At 44.7% G+C, this 23,214-nt stretch overlaps 1 protein-coding gene across 2 annotated transcripts; it reads right to left on the reverse strand.

Moving 5' to 3' along the window:
- Positions 1-6,515: 6,515 nt before the first annotated feature.
- On the reverse strand, positions 6,516-22,606 carry LOC126533818 (uncharacterized). 2 transcript variants are annotated; one of them, XM_055072419.2, is made up of 5 exons: positions 22,457-22,606; positions 14,539-14,624; positions 13,399-13,569; positions 8,051-8,152; positions 6,516-6,658 (listed from the first exon to the last, which is right to left on the reverse strand). In XM_055072419.2, exons 1-5 carry the CDS (start codon positions 22,468-22,470, stop codon positions 6,618-6,620), a joined length of 414 nt encoding a protein of 137 aa, XP_054928394.1. In that variant the 5' UTR covers positions 22,471-22,606; the 3' UTR covers positions 6,516-6,617. The 2 variants fall into 2 exon arrangements, with proteins under 2 accessions (XP_054928394.1, XP_050036980.1); XM_050181023.3 differs by lacking the exon at positions 22,457-22,606 and adding an exon at positions 15,180-15,316.
- Positions 22,607-23,214: the final 608 nt, after the last annotated feature.

The raw sequence follows: 23,214 nt of genomic DNA on the forward strand, positions 1-23,214 counted from the left end.
ACCGACATCGCTCCGACCCTACCATGCCGGCGTCGCAAAGGAACTGGTGGCGATTGCGATGGTCTCCCTCTTTGCCTCGACTGTCAAATTTGTGCGCATGCGCGGGAGCGGCATGCGAGGTCCTTTACAACCACCCGCTTCGCCTTGACCACCGAGGATCTAAAGCCCCTCTTTATGCCGAATCATGATCCGCTCCCCCCTCCTACCTTGAGAAGGCTGACTGATATGTAGTCATTCGACGCCTCTCGGTGACAGGTGCGGCGGGCCTTTGTGTGCGCATCCCTTTCTGGGAACTGTACTTAGAGGGAGGAATGTACCTTATGGCCGAGGTTGAAAAAGAGCCTGACAAGACCGCCGGCTCAATTTTGTTGTGCATTTAGGTGCTGTGTAGTTTATCTTTCGAGACAATTATTGTTCTGAAAACCGACTTGTTTCTCAAAATATAATGAAAATAAAAAAACGAAATCATTTAGGGTAAATTATTGGGTATTCTATTTTGCACAAAAACATCCTTTAGCACTTGTCGCTTTCAAAGACAAAAATTTGCTTCATGGCGCGTAGTGCAAGATAATGCTGAAGTCTATTGTAGAACTATTTTTTGTTGTCAAATTAATGTCCAAAGCGTGGTGGCTGTGACGTTACCTATTTTCAGACGCCCGAAGCACGGTAAAAGCGTGGCCTTTGATATCCTGGCTCCTAGTATCCGGAATGCCATACTTACGGATGCCGTAAGGGCACCGCAACACCTTGTCGAAGTTCAGAATTTAGTCCCCGTGTTATGAAGCGAAAGCACTGAAAATTAAGATTGCATAATTATCCCTTTTCGATCTGTTTTCTCACACAGCAAGCAACCATCGCCGTAAAGCGGATCGATTGACATAGTTAATTTGCCTTCACTTTGATGCAACGTCCTATTAGTTTCCTTTAATGTACAGAAGCTGTCGGTAGGAGGCAGGGACGAAAACGTGCGAGCACGGGTGCGAACAAAGCAACATCTTTCTCAGAGTTCATCTTTTGTTTCTATTCGACCTGTGCACTTACTCAGGTCGACACTCGCGCAGACTCAGCAGCAGCTGTATTTTGCAGCCTTCTGGATATTTGAGCGACAATGTTCCAGTGCCGTGTTACCGTGAGTTTGGGATATCTTTGTTCTTTTTAACAAATATCGTGACGCTACTGTGCTCACACGTCCCAGCTTAGGGCGTACTGTTTATATCGCGGAGTGCAGTGATCTGGTTATCTCTTTGCAATGGTAATTGGTGGCCTTGCAATAGCAGTGCGTGGTAAGGGTCAATTTACACTCGAGCCCCACGCCACACCACCCGCTTGCCCGCACGCATGTGGTTAGGTGAGAACTTGCACATTTCGCAGACTGGTACACGCATTTCGGTTTACACTGCATGTGCGAGCCCAGTGTATACCAAAATTTGTGAACCAGTGTGCGAAATGCACACTTTTACCGCACGACCGCACGCGTGCGGCAAGCGCGTGGTGTCACTGCTCAAGCGTAATCATCATCGTCATCAGCCTGGTTATGCCCACTGCAGGGCAAAGGCCTCTCCTATACTTCTCCAACTACCCCGGTCATGTACTAATTGTGGCTATGTTGTCCCTGCAAACTTCTTAATCTCATCCGCCCACCTAACTTTCTGCCGCCCTCTGCTACGCTTTCCTTCCCTTGGAAGGAAAGCGTAAGTCAGCCTTCAATTAACCAGCCCCAAGGCCTGGATAAAGCTGCGTAACTGGTGCGCGACCAGCACAGTACTCCGCTATCACACCAATCAGGTGGCGTAGCGCAAGCAAATTTTCTCGAAGTGTGCTGACGTCACCGCACGCTCGCGTAGTACAGTAGAACCTTTAAAAAGATTAGTTCTAAGACTTAACGAACACATTTCTTTAAACATTTTAGTGGCACTCCGTCAACAGTCCGCCATTGACTTGGATTGAAACTGTTATTTCAAACAAAGAGCTTGATTCCTGAGTATGTCATGTATCAGCATTATTGTGTGTTGGAAAGAATTTATCGAGAACTCTCAAGTTACTTCCCATTTAGAATATTTTTCCCCAAACAGTACGAGCTGTGGACGTTTTGAGGATACATGTCCTTCAGAAGAAAAATATTTTGATAATGTGTAGTAAAGCATTCTTTAAACAAAAGCAAGGCCTTTTGACGGAGTACTAAAGTTGTTATTTACACAAAAGCTAAAAAGTTATGTTAACCGGGCACTTAAAATATTGTACGTACAAAAGTAAGAAGGAAGTCTTTTTACGGTGTATTTAACATATTCTTTATACAAAAGTGAGAAGGAAGTCTTTCAGCGGTGTAATAAAGAGATTCTTTATAATTATGCAATAGTAAAGAGGAAGTCTTTTAGCGGTGCATTTAAAATATTCTTTATGCAAAAGTAAAACGGAAGTTTTAATGGTGTATTTAAAACATGCTTTACCCAAAAGTAAGAAGGACGTCTTTTAACGGTGTATTTAAAACATTCTTTACACAAAAGTAAGAAGAAAGTCTGTTAAAGATGTATTGAAAATATTCTTTATAAAAAAGTAACAAAGAAGTATTTTTACCGTGTATAAACAAACGTTACTAGAATGTAAATGTAAATAGACTGTCAGTAAATAAAAAGTAGGTAGGAGTTCTAAAGAGCGTTAATAGGTATTTTTGTAAGGGATGGTAAACACACAATATATTGCGCTCCGCCTACATGAGGATCTGCAGCTAGTATTTTTCCGATAATATCTTCACTCCTTTTTCTCCGAAACAAACAGTCAAATAAGTGAAGGTAAGGTCAACGGGAAATTTTAAATCGCCTCCACCTGTGCACGTCACTCTCCCACATTTCAGTTCTTCTGCGCATGCGTGTTTTTGAGAGTTTTTGAAAGGAAGGAAAAGCACGTCATATCGTACAACATTTCGCTCTTAACAATGCTGTCTTTATTTTTCATGTTATAATTTAGGATACACAAAAAAATTTTGCACTTCCTTTATTATACAAGGAATGCGTAATTTTTTCTTTCAAGAAGTGCCCAGGTACTACTGAGATGGCAGAGCGGCTGCCCCGGAAAGGCGGTGGTCCCGGGTTCGAGTCCTGGACCAGGATAAATTTTTCTTCAACCGCGAGGCTTTTCTTTCGAAGAACCCGCATGGGTGTCCTTTGTAGCACTTAGCTATGGTTGGGTTGATTTTCTTTTTATAAAGATATAAATTCTTGTGAAACGCTTCTTTTTCTCTCATATACCTATGAAAATGCTATTTAATATGAACATTTGTGAAACCTGAATACCAATAAATGTAAGCAAGTGTTCATTACTCAGCTTTATACTCAACTTAGGAGAATTTTAGTAATATGCCAAAGGACGAACACTTTCGCATCAAGATCGTGTCGAAGATGAATGTCATGCCTCTCTTGCAAGGAGCTGTAGGATAGTTCTCGTATGACGCGTGTAGGATACATCTAGGCACGTGACTGGTATTTCCAGCAGACAAGCCACTCTGAGAACATCAACTCATAATCCACAAAAGAAATAGACCCTTCTTCTCAGACTTTGTCTCTGGTGCCATGCTCATCGAGTAGTTGCAACTTCTACATTTGAGGAGTGTAGAAATAATGCTTATGAATGTGTTGCAGAAATTGTGAGTCTGCACGGTGCAAGGCAGCTTCCCGATGCAGGTGGGCCGCCTTGAGAAAATCGGTTACTCTGCCGCGCTCATAGTATCTCTCGTGGAGCCGCTACCGCAAGCCATCAAGCGTGCTTCGCGCAAGATTAGGCCGACAAATAGCCGATAGCAGCAAGAAGCAGAGACAAAAGAAGGCTGTGATCGTGTGCTATCAACGCATTTCCCACTGTCTATAAATGATTGGCAAACGCGCTGAAGTATCGACGGTTTTGCACTGTCTCACACATGGTATCACTGTGCAAGACATGCAGTGAAGTTGGTGAAGAAGTTCTGGAGTATGCCGAAAAGAAAAGCCCAAAACATTCTGCACATGACCATCTTATTGTTGGGCAAAAGGTGCATGCGTCAGACAGGGAAACATCTAAAAAATAGGCTTCGCGAGCATGGCTATAAGATTCATAGGATAATGGAACGGCCCAAGGCAATTCATTGCCAGCATTGTGGTGTGTAAACCTGCTTTTGAAGATAGCGCGATGATGACCAAGAACGCCAACCAAGCCACAAGAAAAATACTTGAGGCTGCAGAGCTTGTTCGCCTGGGAATGAACTACGTCAGTGGGGCCTCAGTTGGGTTCACAAAGGAAGAATTAGTCGATCCATCGCCAGATCCGGGGCCATACTAGCTTCTCTGTGCCCTTCGTGCTGGGCACGATAACGCTTTTTTTTTTAATATGCGAATCTTACCGACACACGCAATCTATATTTTCGTGCCACTCACCGGGCCTACAGCTTCTTATGACTGTGTAACTCCATCCTGCCCAGCAGTGAAATTCACTTTCAAGTTCGCGCTCGCGTATGTCTCGTCATCTATCATGTCCGGTGTTTTGTGCTCCAAATCTGGCCTCATACAATGCGTATTCTAACTCGCCTAAAGCAATACCCTATCCCGAGGCAAAAACACGTATGTGAAACCAAACGCATGATACTCTCAAGATAAATAAAGACATCAGCGAACAGCATTGTCATAAGGGTTGTTCCTGCTACTCTGCTCTTACTGAACCCTCTAGTCCTTGAAGTCCCAAGCAATGGTGCCTTAAAAAGTGCCATAATCTTGGAGTTGGGCAAACATAACCGGTCTTAGGGTAACCCAAGCTGAACAATAGGTTTTCAGTCTACATCGTCGAAACTTCCACTAGATGTCCGTTGTGGAGTTCATTGTGTACTCGTGTAACTTGAGTATCCATGCCTCCACAAAGTTGTTATAGGAGCATTTCTGCAAAGCTATTTACTTACCACAAAAGGTATTTCAGGGAACACTTCGAATTTTTTTTAAATTGCTTATAGCAGATAGCACAATTCAAGGTTGTGACCTGGTCTACACGCAGAGGCGGACATTACTTGCTCAAGAAATTGAAATGCGTAGTTGAATAATTAACAAAGATTCACTAAATAAGTTTTAGCTAATCCCATTATGCCACATGTTGCAATGTACAAATTACATATATACAAGGCATATACATTTGAAAATAACTGCGTGGAGGACACGATTTAGGAGATATGTGTCGTCAAACTTGCGGTAAAAACGCACCAGTCGTTCCACTTACTTTCTAAACAAAACGTTGTTTTATATATTGGAGTGCAAAAGTAAATGGAACGTGAAAGCATTCCAGAATGTCTGTCTGAATGACAAGAAGAATTAATGTCTCGAACTTGACCTCATTCTGAATATTCTTTCCAAACGAATCCACCTTATGAGTACCCAGGCTAAAATTTTTAAATTGAAATAAGTGACATAAGGCAATTAGTTAAAAACTTAATGCATTTTTCCTAAATATTCCAATATGCATTTTAACTTCTGCAACTAATGTACGCCTAGTCAAGTAGGCCATTTCATGGGCTAGAATGCCACAGGCAATTTTAAACATTTTTGAAAGTGTTCGCTGAAACACCCGGTACATACATTGAAGTAAAACGCGGGAAGCAGCAACAAACGTCCTGGAACGAGAGACCTCACCTGAACCTTTTTTCCCTTCCGCTGTACCTGAACGACTTTTTCACGTGCGCAGAATAACTACATAAAGATATTTGGTGGATTTTCTAGATGATTTTATTGATACATTTTTACCGCTTTATATTTATATATGCGGCAACTGCTATTATTATTCCGGTCAGCCATAGGTTAAAGAGCGCAATCCGCTACGCCAGTGAGGGTGTCGCGCTGTCTCTCGTCTAAAAGAGAAATACAGCGAAAGCAGGGGAAAGGCGGGAGATTTAAATTGACGATGAGCAAAACGAAAACAAGCTATAAGCGGCAGCCAAGGTTTCGGCTAGTGGACTTGTCTTTCTCAAAAGTGGAAAAAGACAAGTTCACCTGTCGAAGCGTTGGCTCCTGCTTTTGCCTTGTCCTCTTTTCTCTGAAAGAAAAATCATTTATACGGATTGTGTGCCCAAGATGTTTCATGTTATATCTGTTGCAGACTCATTTTTTTATAATTCCTGTAGAGCCACAGTAAAAAAAAAGTACTTTTGTTTGCGGTTCAGTAAGAAGGTCTCTTGGTGCATTTCGAAATTAATGTGTTGGTATATTCGTACTAGGGCATAAATCTGCAATACAATCGGCAATATGGAGGCGTAGGCATGCTAATCCATAGGGTATTGCAACGCTGAAAAGATAACATAGATGTTCAACGTGCCATTGCTTTGATTTATCGATTTGACACACAAGTGTAAACAACGGCTCGAAACATTCCCACAGGAATATTGAATATTGGGTACATTACAGCCCATTGAGAAGAAAAAGAATGTTTCCGGTTTTACGTTTGCTCTTGTCGAGTTACTGCTAAATAAGTAAAAGTATTTTACCGAGGTACAAAAAAAAAAAGAAGACAAAGCCAAAAGCCGGAGGTTTATTTAGCGTTTTCTGAGCCTTTGTGGATACATTCGAAGCTCATGGAAGGTTGTCATGTTGATTCAACCGCAAAGCCGGGCCATTCTACTTGGATAAGCCCAGCACTGCATAGAATCCAGCAAAGTCTGCAAATTTAAAGGGGAAGAAAGCACGGTAAGGACTAAATAAATAGAAAAAGGCAACATGTATGCTCCTCACTTTCCGCTTGTTACGCGCGCAAGATACCATCACAGTTTTGTCCTTTATTATTTGTATGTGCGCTCCTAGGCGGCATGATGATGTAATCACTAATATAGTGTGCCTCAAGGGCCACTCACTATGGCAACAAATTACATTCTTCCAACCATGCGGTGCAGTTGGTTGCCACACACCGCGCCATACCTCACTTAATAACTTATATAGTTTGATTATGTGCACTGCACTTTTCCAGCTGTCATACATTTACAAAGATTAGAGCTAATCCAGCCAATGTAAGGTAGGTGGAGCGCATAAGTTATAATGCCACCAGCTTTTGTATCCTTACCATGAATGAAGTGCTCATGCTTCGCAAGGCTTCCAAGTTAAGGAGCGTGAGTATAATTAGAAATCATATTTTTGGAGACTGCTCATGTCCTGACACAGATATCACCAACGTTTGCGACGACACTGGGAGTGGGGAACCATTCGAAAGGTTGACGTAATCATGCGCCTTACAGCTACGCGATCTAAAAAGCAAACATAAAGGTATTCAAAACCTGAATGAAGCTGGTCACTCAGGTTTTCATGGAGAGCCAGCCTGCCATTCCACGAAGCTTGAGCACATGTCAAATTCAAGGAATGTTCTTTGCAGTATCGTTAATAAAGAATAAGACACTTACGATATGGAGTGAATAAGCAAGACACCATGCAACCTACTCAGACATTATGGAATGTCTGACAAAATCTTACTCAGTAGTCTTCTTTAAATAATGCCTAAGTTTAAAGTTTCACATGACGAGAACCGTTCTTATGCGTTTTGCATACATTGGTAAAATACGCAACATTCCCTAAGACGTGCTGCATAAAATGGAAATAATAGTCTATATTACTTCAACAGGAAAATCGAGGCAACACACACTCTACACCTGCTTGTAGCTCGTGACAAAGAATCTCTGAGAATAAGAAATATGGCAACCCGCTGGATTCTAAGTAGTTTCAGCTAGAAGTGTCGCTCAATTCTAAGTGGTTTAAAGCGAGTAGTTTCAAGCTAGAAGTCAGAACTGACAGCGCAGCGCTGTCATTTCTGATCGGGAATGCATTTCGTCAGACGGGACGGAATATATATACATGTATATATATATATATATATATATATATATATATATATATATATATATATATATATATATATATATATATATATATATATATATATATATATTGTCGCCCTGAGATCGCCTTCATATATGCTGTACAGCTCACACACCAAGCATTCGCGCCAAGCTGTTCCGTGGTCGCAAGAGGTCCCTCATATCTAGCACAATCCAATGCGTACTCACCGCAGTGGCAGAGGTCTTCTGCGTCTGTATGCGCACAGTTAGGGCGATGTGGCAACGGGCATTCATCTTCCCATGCGTAGCTGCAGTGGTGGAGCATTGGCACTGAAATTGAAAACAAAAACAAAATAACATAGGCTCTTGAGTATTCAAAGAACTCTTTGAAAAAAGACAGACACGCTTTATTACTTAACGTGTCATTAGCAACGTTAGGTTCCTCGCATTAACAGTGATGGCATCAGGTAACAAAAATAGCCCGTTATGCAGGGTAATATCTCACATCTTCTATGTAGAAATTTGTGAAATACTTGGTGTGATATCTGGTACTGAAGCGTTATGTACCTCTCCTATTTTGCATCCTGAAGCATCGTCCAAATATGAATACTGTATTAAGAGATGGAAGTCAAAGTAGCGTGTAATAAACAAATTTTTGGACTTCACGCTTGCTGAGCCTGCTTACCGTCGTTGCGGTATACGAAGGAAACGAAGCGCTGACTACGGCGTTTATGTTCCGACGGTCAAGCTTCCGTGCTGCATTGACTCGTTAGGAGAAGCGAGGAAAATTGTGATGCGTAATGAGGCTGGGCGGCCAAGGAGGATGTTCGATTTTTAGAGGTTTATTCCCCAAGCCGCATTTTTGAAATCGCAGCTTCAGTACCTTTATCGCATAGAAGTAATCCATTCACCTACCACGGTCAAGGCTCTGTGCCTTGCACGAACGCATTTAGGCTTTATTTCGCCATTGTATGTACATACTTGCGCTCATTTCCATAAATCTAAGACTCCAGGGAATTGACTTACATCTACTTGCATCAGGGCTTTAACAGTAGGCTAGCTGTAGACAGATTTCCATGCCAAACAAGCCCATCGTTTACCATGAAATGAGGCGATGTCACACAAGTCTCGAAGAATATCAGGGCTCTATGACAATTTATAACGATTTGGTTATCTAAAACTTGGAGGACGCCTAAGCTTCGCATTTACGAGTGGAACGCGATACCATTCAAAGACTGCTTCTAACGCTTCCCCGCAACTGAAGTTTAAGTGACTATAATGTTTTCTTGGAGACGCTGGTGGTGAACGCTATGCACGTAGGCGAGCTTTCTTATTCTTTCTTCTACTACTGCCCCCCCCCCCCCCCCCTCTCTGGGCACTAGGATGGTCGCAGACTGGGGAGAGGCGAGCGCATCTGGATGATGCTGCGGCAACGAACCGAGTGAGGGGCGCCACTCCCGCTAAAACAGGCCTCAAACAGCAGCTCGAAAAGTGGTTTGCGTTTGAGTTTCCGCGTCATAGATTTGTGTTCTTTCGTATATTTAAACTACAAACCGACAGCATCATGTCTGTAGTTTCTGTTTAAGTCGTACTGAACGAATTTTCTAACGCATATTAATTTGAGCAATTCAGTTAGTTTAGTAACGCCTCTGCGCCACCAGGAGGGCCTGTAAGGTTCGAGATCCATGGTTCGGGATTATTTTTCTCTAACGGACAACACCTGACGCCGACGCCGTATGTTCCGCAACACGGGGCTCTCAACGCTATCGTGTTTAATATTGTGTACATCCCTCGCGCTCTGGTAATCTATGTTACGCTGAGTATTTAGGAAGTACCTGGCCATCCAGCATTGTTTGGAGTTCTTCAAACAAAACCAGGTTGGCCAACGTGCTCCTGTGAATTGAGTAGTTTCTTGTGTATGTCACAAGCGTATATGTGTTTGTGACGACACCAGCACTACGAGAAGCTCGTTGTAAACGATCGTATGACTGCAATGGCATGATTTTTACGCCGGCCTTCTACATAAACCGACGGCATAAATGCAATAGGGTACTAGATAAGTTGTGAATCTGCTAGCCGCCTGGTCAGCTCAGATGGTAGAGCGGCTGCCACGGAAGGGCAGTGGTCGCGTGTTCGATTCCCTGACCAGGTCGAATTTTTCTTCAACTGCGAGGCTTTTCTTCCGAGGAACCGGTATGGGTTTCCTTTGTAGCAATTGCTACGAATTGGTGGATATCTGATTTTCTCTTTATTAATTACTTCTCCCCACCTTGCGTGTTTCCGCAGAACAGTTACGTCAGATATCATTTGTATTTCGGAGAAGAAATGCAAATACTCGCTAGCTTTGACTATCAAGAAGGATGATGAAGTTTGAACAACATTGAACAGTTTCTACACAGCATAATTTGCAACGATGAAATTACTGTGCAAATTGGGCCGTTCCGCAAGATGGTGCAGTCTTACACGCTGCTTAAAAGGTGCAAGCCGTCGCAAGCAAAAAAAAAGACGAAAAATTGGCGCGGGGTACCGGTCGAGTGTTCCGAAGAGCTGGCTGGTTTAGAACGGTGGAAGCATTGGTGTGAAACTAGAAGGGACTTCTTAGCTCGTTTCTTCGTTTGTTTCCCGCAGGAGTCATGCAGGCCTCAAACAAACACCGTGATCAAGAAAGTGGCCAAATGGTCGCAGCAACCGACTACATTGCTCGACGGTAGAAGCTGGATTCAAACATTGATTTCTTTTTCAGAACGAGAGGGACGACAAGAAGTTACCTACCTACGTCATTCTAAAGTACGAATCACAAGGAAAAGAAAGCTTCGCCTTAAAAATAAAAAGGTTGAAGAAAGCTTTTTTATTACTGTAATGTTATTGCTTTGCTGACATTCCGAGCGATATACGGAGTGCGCTGTTATGACCTGCTTGCTCAGCACTGGGCACAGCTTGAGGTACTCCATATATCAGCTCTCCGTGTTATCACAGGGCTCCCAAAACATGCACGTGTCGAGGACCTACATCGCTATGCGAAGTTGCCTACCCTCCGTGCAACCATCGAAGCATCGAAGGCAGGACACGAGGAACGCCTGGAGCACAACAGACAAGGGAGGACTCTACTGGCCTACATTGGAAAGGATACATCAACTTTGCCACAACTGCCATCCGACATCTCACCGTGGGATGACATTGCGGCCGTCGACACTACACCAACGCCCCGAAACATGGGCGCCCAACATGCGTACTGCCGGGCAGCATTCGCTGCGCGTCATGTGCAGACATTGGCAGAAGCACCGCCAAGCCATGAACAAGTGCACACTGACGCAGCTTTCGACCCATGCACCAGCGAGGGAGCAGTCGCCTACCACGTAGTGGGTTCTTGTGAGACACATTCTATCTTTACAACTGCTGATGTCCACGACCCAACGGAACTTGAACTCCGCGTAATAGTCTGGGCATTAGATTGAGTTTCAAGCACCACGCAAGCAAAACACATCGATATATACACCGACTCTCAGTATGCGCTGCATGTCTGCAAGTTGCGCCACACAGCATCATCGGAAATACACCTAGTCAAGCAGGGCTTCCGTCGTGCCGAGGCCCACGGGGTCACTGCAACACTTGATTGGATCCCTGGTCACCAGGGCATCGAGGGAAATGAGAGAGCCAGCGAGGTGGCGCGCGCCCTTCTTTCCAACCGCGTGGTCTCCCGGGATCCTGCAGAAACCCTCACAACCAGAACAAGCAGCACGACAAATGGAGCCCCGTGTGACCCAGACAGAGCTATGAGAGCAGCAGCCAACCGACGCAAGAGGGAACTCCGTGCGAGTGTGCCCTCAGACACAGACTCACTTCCCGCGGGTCTTCCCAGGTCGGGGAAGGTGCTGCTGCACAGGCTCCGTTCCGGCTTTGTCCTCCCACCGGATGTGCTAGAGCGGTGACGGCAGTACCGGCCACGCCGGGCAAGACACCCTCCATCTCCCTCTCCCAACTCCCTTCTATCGCAGGAACCCGGCCCTGCCACAGCCTCCCCGGACCAAGAAGCACTCCAGGCGCCACACAGGTGCCCTGACTGCGACATGGCCACGCGGCCATCCGCAGCCCATCCGTTTTGGGAGTGCCAGCGACACGCTCAGCAGCGGGACCACCACCTGAGGGCGGTGCGAGTGTCGTCCTACGAGGAGTGGATTAGACCGGCAACTGGCTCGATGGATTTCGACAAGGTCATTCTCGACTCTCTCTTGGCTTTCGCCAAGGATGCGCTATTTATAGGACGGCCCTGCATACGCCTCCCCCTTCCTCTTTCTATTCCCCATTATAGGCCTTCGAGCCATCCCTTGATAAATATATTTGTCATCAACATGATTACTGTAATGTATATACAGTGCGCCAAGTAATTAATAAAGCGTCTTTCGTTTGCCTTTTCGTTATCAATTCTACATTTCAAAAATTACAAGTAAATTTTCCAGTTCTCTCCTCAGCTTTATTTTCTTAGTTTAATGTGACTTCACATATGAATTTTCGCGAGAATATTTTGTTGAACGTAGCGCATCGCGGGGGCGCACGCGTAGTTTTTATTCTGATCTGCTTCCACTTAGCATTATTCACTTATTCTTACGGAACGTGTTTGGAAGTTGGCCAACATTCCCACATTGTCGAAGAGACATTTTATATCTCCAACGCGGTCGATGTCTGCCTCTAACGATGTCCCATTGGAAGTTACCAACGCGACATATTACGCATTGAGAGTTCAATGGGGGGAAAGTGCGCGTCTTCGCGTTTGGGAATGCAACATGTGAGAAATATTTTTGTATTGCTTGTTTCCGGCGTCTAAATGTTTGTGCCCAATATGCGACGACGATACCAAGACTAGCTTGCTATGCGGCCAGACAGATTGCAACTCAGCTAACGCTTGCAGCTTGCGCGTTGGCGTGACTGCACGTTGGTGTCTAATGCGAATTTTTTCTGGCCCTTTCAAACAATATTGCGTGCACTATTAAATGTAATTTCTTTTGCGATGCATGAAAATTCCAGTTGTCTTTAAAAAATAACACGAGCATATATATTTTTTTCTTTCATAAGAAATGCACTGAGTAATTAAACATCACCTTTTCTAGTCAAACATTTTTATGCTGTGACTTCAGCTTTCAAATTATTCCTTGTCGTATACAGTCATTGATGAGTAAAATCAACGAGGTGTCGCTGGAATTGCTACTCTCTTCCACAAACAATCTGCACTGAAAAAGGGGCTAAAAATATGAGAAGGCCATCTGCATAAATTGCACAGTTGATAATGGTGCCAGTAGGCAACTGTTGCTTGAAAAGCGAGCACTTCCCTACCATAACAAACGTAAGAAATCGGTAAACATTACTACCGGAAGCATAGAAATCTCCACTGAGAAAGCTTGAGTCAATAGCTGGCTGTATTAGTTCCCCATTTCAGCGTCATTTTGTACCCACAACTTCGCTCTCAATGAAGTTTGAAGTGTCGATATTGTTTAAACATATCTGTTTGTACGTCAAAATCTACTTTTGTCAAACGTTATAAACAATAATAAGGTACATTTACAAAACTACGATGTACTTACCACATTTGCACCCGCAATTGCCCCCGATTAAAAGGCAGCATATCTTATACCCTACCGGGCACTCAGCTGATTCACAGGCGTGGTGGAATAAAGGGTGGAGAGGGTAGTCCGGAAGGTGCGTGGGCACGCCATGTTGAAGACGATGGTCGACGAAAGGAGTAAAGTCTGGCACTGTAGAACATACGCATTGACCATGAGTAAAGAAGTCTAAATTAGTAAATACCTATGGGGCATAAATTATTTTTACATTCTAGAAGAGTTGAATGTTGGGCTAGTTGGTTTTCCATAATGGAACAAACTAACTTAGCGCAATAAGAACCAGAGATGCAAGAGAGGTGGACATATACAAGCGCTTGGCATTGTCCACTTTTTTTGAGTCTGTAGTTTTTATTAGGCTAAATTACTAGTTCTATCAGTTTATACCTGTATTTTATAAACATACAAAAATACAGGATGTGTTTTCGAACTTCTTGCGCTCAAAAAAAAAGAAACAGTTCGAAAAAATATTTGTTCTTCATTATTTATGTTCATGTTATCTAAGAAATTTGCTCGTTTAAATACACTAAACACATTATAAGATACGAAATATGAATTTCTTAATTATAAAGCCAAGAAGCAATTGACGGTCTAGCCGGGTGCGCGAAACTTGGTGTAAGCATCTGGTACTCCTATATATATTCTATGGCTGAGATCTACACGTCCTCGTGGCGTTGACAGAACGATTAGCGTATTACGAACTCTACTCACGAAAATACATCCGTCAGCTTAAACCGTACTCAAAGTCCTGGCTATCTTTTATACATCTGTCAAATATTTTCAGGAGGATTGTGCGACGTTGAAGTATCACGTTGAACACTGGCATGTTTTATACTATGTAAACAAATATTTTCTGAAGTCATGCTACCGTTAATTTTTTTTAGGACGCAGGCCAATGATAAACAAAAGATCATCGTTTTCATACCCGTTACTCTCGTCGTTTGTGTTTTCGTTAAGAAAGATGTCTCACGAATTCTCTCACTGAACTTGCACAATGCCGTGCGGGGATATGTTTCTTAATTCTGTGTTGCCTCAAATAACCTTTCTCATAAATATATTGTAACCCCATTTCTATACATTACTAGAAATGTATTGCTTACTTACCATTGTGTCCTTTCTGAGACGTGGCCGTACCGGCAAAATATCCAAGAAGCGCGATGAAAATGTAACTCAAAGTCATTGCTGTGTACCTGCGCAAAGACCCACAACATTGTTATCTTTTAATGAATACTGTGCAATCTAAACTAAAGATACCTGACAAAATATTAGGCTTCTGCGTAAACGAGTAAATTTCCAAAATAACATGAATATAAATAATGAAAACGAATCATTTTTTTTAACTGTTCATTTTTGTGCGAGAAGTTCGAAATCACTTCCTGTATTCTTTTTCCTACTTTACTAAGATAATATAGAATAGTGGGGCACATGTCGCTGCAAGATATCTAGCTTCATGCTTGGAATGAGTCTTAGTGCATATCTGCCTGTCAGAAAGACCAGGTCCACATTAAAAGTTCAAGTCTTCGCATCATGCACGGTTCTGCTCTCCAGTGATTATAGCCTGTTGAGTACTAGATTGAACATTTCCGTGTTAAGTATGCTTGAAACGTGGCCGCGGCTCTTTCCTGTTTGTGAAATGTCAATGCCGTCCACTTTTGCGCCCCATATGTCTTAAAAGCTTTCAATAAATATCATGGCAACAAATTTAGCACCATTGGCTGGCTATACACCTAAAATCTAATTCTTACCTCAGATATCGTCGGAGTAACTAAAATTCTGAAACAAGTACTCGTGGCAGTCAAGCCAGGTGGTTTTTCTTTCAAATACAGTTAAAATATGTCACAGGAGAAGGACACTCGTTTGCATGTTCATTGTGCTTTCAGCCAAGAACAGAAGATGGCGCGTGTTTGTCCAGACGGACTTTGGGACCTTGCCAGAAATTCAGGTGTTCAAGGTATGTCTTCTTTGTTCTCGGCATTTCTGGACATCCATCTTCTATTCTCTTCAGGATCTACTGAGTACGATGCCTTTTTTTCTTCGTGTACTGAAGAGAGCAGAGTTTGACGAGCGAGCGTTGTCGCAGAAAAGCTGGTAGCAATGGGCTAACGACACAAATACGTTGGACTTCTTTTGTTCCACACAGACAATAGCGCGAAGGGAACCAAGCATGTTCTAAAGGCCAATTTTTACGTAACCACACATATTTTGGAGGGGAGATTTGATGTTGGTGTGCACGTTGCCAGCTTTACTAACCTGCTCCTAGATCTGCGTTTGCTTGCGAGTTGCCTATTACTTTTGTCTTATCGATAGGGTTTTCCGTGAAAGTGGCATGCTTTATCTGTTTTTTTTTTACTTTCGTTCGTGCCTATATTGTAGTTGATGTTGCCTCACCTACGCATACCGAAGGCATTTGTCCACACGCCAAGCGCCACCATCAGGACCAGTGACCAATATAACTTTTCTTTAATTTCATTTAAAACGATGCTCGACGCGCATTTGTGCCGTTGCCACTGGTGTCAATGTCAGCACCGTCGTGCTATTCTGCTATTCTCGGCACCCACGCGGCCCATGTGCGAAGGGTCTCGACGGCACGCCCACAGACGTACTAGGTGTTTGTATACAAAGCCGACGAAGCCAAGAAGATGCACCGTCATTATCCGCTGAATCAGCTGTATCTAGCCAGGGGCACTATTCTTGCTACAACTGCTTGCATGAGTGCGCGGTAGATACACGGGCCTTAGTGGAACGGACAGCAGATGCAAGCTAGGCCTATGTATTTTTCTATTTTGCCGCTGAAAAATACGTACGGTTTTCCTTTATTCTCCGAATCTCCCACACAAGTCAACGGTGACGCTTGCAACGCCGTCCGCACAACGTATTGTTTATTTTCATATTTTTCATAATTTGTAACCGATGTTCCTAGTTCTTGTTATATTAACGCCAAGAACAATTTTCTTGGTTTATTTATGAGTGCTTAATTTGAATATTGACCTGAATTGTGAGGCCTACAATATCCCCATCAATTCGACTTTGGTTGTGGTGAGAGGTTCGTTCTGCATTATTGTGACCCGCGCGTAACAGTAGACAACACGCGAAAATGTGACAAGGAACTTTGGTAGACATAAACACGCTTCACTTACAGAAACTATGGAAATTATTGATAAATTCTACAATTTTTTCAAGTAGGCATTGAAAGATACTCAAAGACATAAGTGATACGACTATTCTTTGCCCCATGATGAAAGATTGCGGTGAGTACACGACTTTATCGACTCACTTAGTCAGCGTCTGTCGCTAACTTCCTATACAAAAACTGTTCCTCCTATTTGCTCTACACCTCTGCGCATGGAATGGGAAAGTATTTATCAAAATCAAAGGTGCTTGCGTAAGCGCTTGCATTGCATCTCCTTGCTCTATGTAGATCACGTTCTAGTCTAGTCATACTGAAAACCAAATAAAAAATCCTTGGATGCAACGTATCGCGCTTGTTGAAACTTTATCGCATAGGTGTAAAACTACAAGCGACCCCCCCCCCCCCCCCTCCAAGAAATTCATGATAATAAATGAATGAGGTTCCAAGACCTCAAGACTTCCTCGTCGATCAAGTCTTAACAATGTGAACCATGGGACAAGCCCATTAAGCCATTTTAATACGCTCAAAGTTGGAAAAAAAAGGGCAACAGAAAACCCTTTCCGTATAAGTGCCCTAACAAATCCTAGAGTCTAGACTTTCCGGACCTCTTCGAAAGGTCTTATGACTTGCATTACAAAGTTGGAAGGCGTGTAAACCCCCTTATAAAGTCGATCAATCAAGAGTCTTACTAAAGAACTTAGCGGTGAGATAGGGATGAAGTGACAGCGCACCTCATTTTATCGCGTCACTCTAGGTATAAAGATAATGCGAGGAGCGCCCAAAGATGCCAGTGCGAAACTATGGACGTGGTACTTCTCTTCGGAAACCTCGCAACGACAGGTATCACGTGTGGGAAAACGATGGCACAAGCGGGCAGTGTGTGCCTAGCTGTATCACATTTGTTTACGACAAGCAAAAGCTGTGTGTAACCGGACCTCATAAATTCAGCTGCTTCTGTGAACCAGTCAGTCCGATTGAACCACCAATATGAATGGATGAATGTTATGAGCGTCCCCTTTGGAACGGTGCGGTGGGTTGCGCCACCAAGCTCTTGCTATTATACTGCCTAATGCCCTACCTACGTTAAAAAAAGAAAAAAAGAAAGAAAAAGAACACTACGAACTGCCACAACCAAATTTTCTTGCCCCCTATTTGCGAACTTTGTTTTTGTACGTTTCCGCCTTTTGTCGTTTCCCTACTTTTCTTCTCCCAATCTCCCAATCACCTCTTAATAATCTCTATTATGGACATGTTTACTTATCCACTGCTCTCCCTGAACCCAAGGGCTTCAAGGAGGCCAGTGATGCCTAAATCGACTGCTGGGCAGGCGTCTTCAGACTCTAATAAAGCATGCTCCATCGTTTCCCTAACTTTACCGAAGCAAGCACATCCTTCTTCTTCCTTCTTATATCTTGCTTTATAGGTGCGTCTTCTAAGGCATCCCAATCTCGCCTCGAAAAGCAATGCGCTTCCCTTTGAATTATCATAAATTATTTATTTCCGGATTTCGTTTTTAACTCCTAATTAGTTACTCGTGGCAGGTTTCTTTTCTATTGCCGCCATCCAGGAGATTATTTCAGCCTTTCTGACATTCTTCTTGGCGTTCTTTGTTGCTGTGTTGCCCACCTTACAGGCCGCGTACTTCCCTGGATACATCTCGCCACCCTAGGGGGCGAAGGGCACGAAGGTGAAGCCTAGATTCCACCATGCCACCAACGCGACTGGCGATAAAAGGACACAGGCTACGAGTTGTGCTGCAGTATTACTGTCATGTCACCCGCTTGTGTCCTCTAAGTGATACCACGTGGTGCTGTGAGCCAGCATTTAATTTCTGAGTTTCTTACCAATCTCGTATCTGCGGGCCGCTCGTTCAGACGAATTCGATTATTTGTAATAGTCGTTACTGTCGTCGTCTAATCTTGCTGCTGTCTCGCACACGTGCACTTGCGTTAATGCTAGTTCACTGTATTCATGTCACACATGTACATAGTGAATTTACACAAACACAATAGCAAAACAAAGCTTACAGAAAACGGTTACGGTGCTAAGCAGACGAGGACGAAGTCAGAGAAAAACGACATATACGGGCGCCAACTTCCAACTCTTCATTCACCAGAAACCACGCGGTTACATACGAAACCTAAGTGCAACGTAATCACAGTAGAGATAGAATAAGAGGGGTGATAAGAGATGACACTGCTCATAGGCCAGTGAAACAAAATGTTATCGCAGGTATAGGAGCACGAGCGCATTACAGGCGTCATCCGAGTATCCAACCAAGTGTTGCCGCTGCGCGTTCCAATCTGGGCGGTGATTACAGCTATCAATAGTGAACGACATTTCTTTGTCACTAAAGTCTATGCTGTTGTAAAAAGACCGTAAAATTACAGGAGCATCCTACGAGACCGCAGCTGAACGAACGCCGTAGCTGCCGCGTCCTGTAAGGGGCTTCAACGGCTCCGAATCCGTTTCACAATGGAATCTTATTTTGGGGTATCATAAAAAGTTACGTTCAGTGTGACTGATGTGGTGGGTACCGTTATTGTCTTGAAGTGCCAGGAAGCACATCCTATATTTGTTTAGCTAATGGAGCATTAAAACTTCAATCCAACTAACTTTCTTTTTCTCGGAAGTAGCGCGACCTGAGCCTGAGAACACGTCACCACGCTGAAGAACACGGCCAGACACACGTAGACCTGCATACTGCGGTGGCTTCGCATGGGCGAGCAACGGTAGCTTTGTCCCAGGTTTCTTCAGTTTCCAAGGTTTTAGCTGCCGAAAGGTGCAACCGTGCAGCGTTGTGGATTCTGTGGCTCATGTCAAAGGATTGCACGGCAAGTTTGAATGAACTTGAATTGTTTGTTGAGTCAGAAAACTGTTCATCTGCGAATCAATGATCCACCACCTGCCCGTCCGCCTGCCTTTCTATATGACCCACTCCCTTGCCATAGGTGAATATGCTAGGCCTCATGCGATAGCTTTTGTGACGTTCAGCCGTCGCTATTCATTCTGGACATGCACTTGAGCGACGTAGATTGCTCTATCGCCCCTAAGAATACAAAATGTGTCGCCGGACCGTCAGCCCGTGCTTGCTTTTCACTTCGTCTAGCCGCTCACAGAGCCGACATATCTAGTTGGTTTGCCTGTGCGGTGGTGATTTGCATAGTGTGCCGCTGCACGAGTTTCTTCCGGCATTGGCGGCGCGCTCATGTCTCCTGCATATGCCTCACAACTGCTAATAATAACGCGCGAAAGCGAGGCCACGGATGCCACTCGCACCTTGCACTGGCGTTAGATTACGCACCGCTGCTCAGGACGAGTTCGACTAATGCGGCAAAAAAAAAAAAAAAAACTCGCAAGTCAACTGCGCTTATCACATCACGATTATCTCTTGTTGGGGCTTCGCACATCGTTTTCAACGCTGGCTGCAAACGAGGCGCGGGTAAGACTGCGCTACTTCAACAAAAACACCACTAGTAGTCACGCGTCAGCCAGTACGAGTCAGCCATCTTGTTTTTTTGCTTTTATTTATTGTGATATTTTTTTTCATGCCATACGCCTATGGGCGTCGTTGAGCGCAAGGCAAAGCAAGGCGATGCGAGGCGTAAGGGAGGAGCGACCAAACGGCATGGCACGCATGGACATTTCATAGGAGCACGGGTGAGTTTCATGACGTCGTGCTCTAGCTGTCACAAAGGAAGACAAGGAAGTGACATGGGTGCGCGCGCACAGCATTTCAGAGAGCTTGCTTGCTTGCTTTTCAAGGAGAAAAGCATGCACGAAATCGTGGCCTATGGTTACAGCCCCGGGCTGCTGTGCTTGACGGCCAATGTTCGATTCCACTGTTGGTCACACATTATTTTCCGTTTGCGCGGGAATGTATAGAGAAGCTTCATCCAGACAGATGCTGAATTCAGGTTGATAGACTAGTAGCGCTTCCGCACTAAAATAAGCAAGGAAGCTCACTGCGTTCTTGATTACTTGCGTCGTTCCTTGGTACTCGTACCACTTTATTTATTGTATTTTGTTTATTTAGGTACTCTCAGGGCCACTAGGGCGTTGTAGAGAGGAGTGGTTAGCACTTCAATAAACTTAGAAATGGTGAACATGAATGAAGTTCATCGGAATTGGAGGTGGTGAGGTGGTTCCAGTCAGAGGCTGTCTTCGGCATGAAGGAATTTGCGCATTGATGTGTGCGGCAGCTAAGCACATGAACTTTCACATTTATTTAATAATTTATTTATACCCAATGCCATTGTGGCGTTACAGAGAAAAGTGCTGTTACAAGTTCAACATGGCAGTCTTGAATGATGCATGCTCAAGGTTGCTGGGGATGGAGGCGGGGAGGCAATTGCTTTCGGATGATGTCTTCGGCACGCAGGAGTGGAAGTACATGCCGGTCTGGGAGAACGGCTCTTGAACTTTAATGTTATGGTCAACGCGTGATGAAAGGTAACAAAGTGGCGAGAACAATCTGCGTTTCCATTCATAATGCGTAAAGAAGATTATATGAAAGAGACGCAGGCGGACCTGCTTCCTTCTGATAGAAAGGTTAGGAAGGTAAAGATAAATTTTTATTTCACTATTATTGATGGTGCTAGAATAATTAGCAAAAATGAACAGCTGCATTTATTCATAACGAATGTTTCTACTTTTCAGCTACTGTAGTGTTTGGTGCAGGCGAGCGGAATGGCTATATATAAGGGTATAGGGAAGGCTGGCAGCATGCTGTCGGGGTTCCTTGCTTGACAAGCGAAACAGCTTTGCATAATGGGTTTTCATTGGCGCGTGTCTACCGCCGTGTATCACCCCGAGATGATGAAGGCGAACCGCTGACGACAGTGGCCGATTCTACACGGCACGAGGACCGGCAATCAGGGCCAGCAACAAGTGCCGCGTTTACGACCTTGGTCGTCCGCGACCCAGGGTTCCAAAGATCTTTCAGCGGCCCGTGTTCAGGAATGATCGAGGGGAACAAACGCGTCACCGGTGACCAGATGCGCCTACGAACCAGCATGCGCCGTGTTTGCGCGGCTTGGGGAAAGGGGAACGTGTCGTTGCGTTCGGCCCCAGAACGTGGGACCTATGGGGAACCCCTTTGGGAAGTACGAGGAGCCGAGGAGATGTGGACCACCAGGAAGTGGTTTACTCACCATTCCGACACGCGATATACACGCGTGACGTAATGGGCTCCACTGGCAGCAGCATTCGGGGACGCATGACTAGCAATCGCAACACCTGCGGATGATCCGGTGGTTTTGCCTTTGCACGTTCTTGAGACGTGGTGACAAAGCATTTATTTCATCCGGCCGCCTCAGTTTACAAGTGTTTCGAACTTGTTAGTGTTTTATTGCTCCTGTTGCGTTGGCGCTCCGATGCTATGCGCGGCGCTCGTATGGCATTTTGCGCAACGTACGGTTACTTTAAGCTTGATACCCGCTCTGCATTTTTTTCATGTTTATTCAGGAAGAGGAGTACTTACATATTGCCGTTATAGAGGAAAGGGAGCTCGATGGTTTAATATGCAGTGCACCACTCCCGCGACGTTCCTCGTACAAGTTTGCTGATTGGTGTGCTGGTGGACCATCCTCAAAGCCACTAAGTAACAACTCGACTGTAAATGTTTAGGGCGAGGCACCGAGGGATAAGAAACATCGCCCCGATGGGCCGACCAGTTATTCTGGATGAAACGTAATGTCCCATGCACCGCCAGCTCTTCCCTGACAGGGTCGCCCTACCGGTATTCCAGTTCCACCTTGCATGATATACATTATTTCTTGCAAAATATATTGGTAAATACAAATTGTCTTCAAGCTTCAACTGTGCCCGCTTCCTTCCATCCGAATCTTCCAGTGAACTTATCACCGCTAATCTTAGCAGCAGTACTCTTACCTTGCGTGGGACATCTCAGGAAGTGCGTCTCCGACGCCCAAGTGGGAAACTGATGCCTCTGTCACACGAGCATGCGAAAACTCTTTTAAGTAAGCGGTCTTTTACCAAGTTGAAATACTTTTGAATGGAGAAGCGTTGCGCAGCTGACTCACGGTACCAACAAGCTCTTTCATGCGAAGCATACTAGCCGCGCAACCACGCTCTTCCTTGCTGCGCCGCGAGCGGCCGCGGAGCTACCATATGACGTCAGAACAGCTGCAAAAGCGGAGGCTCAACTCGTGCGCTCGCTTGCGGCCGCGTAGCTACATAGCCGGGTCTCAGCTCGTGCGCTCGCCTGCGGTCGCACAGATGGTACTGAGGCCTAACTCCCGCTCCTCCCGCTAGGGCACTGACGTCACAACAGCTGCAAGCCGGGCTCAACTCTTGCGCTCGCCTGCGGTCGCACAGCCGGTGCTGCGGCCTAACTCCCGTTCCTCCCGCTAGGGCACTGGCGTCATAACCGCTGTATAAAAGAGCGGCACACTCTCGTCGAGGCCAGTTGTATAGCGCGATGGCGGGAAAGGAAAGGGCCGCTCGTCAGACCGCAAAGCGCAAGAGTTACAAAGAGCCACGGAAACGGCCGAAGAACGAGAAGTTCGGCTTGCCAAGCGACGTGCACAGTACGCGGCTAAACAGCAGCGTTCCTCCACAGAGTCCGAGGTTAAGGATGAAGTTGCGAGTGTATCTGGGAGTACTTCTACTCTAGTATGCTTCGCATC

The sequence above is a fragment of the Dermacentor andersoni genome, chromosome 7 (assembly GCF_023375885.2).
Source record: "Dermacentor andersoni chromosome 7, qqDerAnde1_hic_scaffold, whole genome shotgun sequence".
NCBI lineage: Eukaryota > Metazoa > Arthropoda > Arachnida > Ixodida > Ixodidae > Dermacentor > Dermacentor andersoni.

What these genes read in the sequence shown, in the direction of transcription:
- LOC126533818 (XM_055072419.2), bottom strand. An exon ending in CAATTGCGGGTGCAAATGTG is followed by an intron (nt 8,153 to 13,398) that starts GTAAGTACATCG and finishes TTTCAATTTCAG; the next exon opens with TGCCAATGCTCCACCACTGC. An exon ending in AGAAGACCTCTGCCACTGCG is followed by an intron (nt 6,659 to 8,050) that starts GTGAGTACGCAT and finishes TTAAATTTGCAG; the next exon opens with ACTTTGCTGGATTCTATGCA.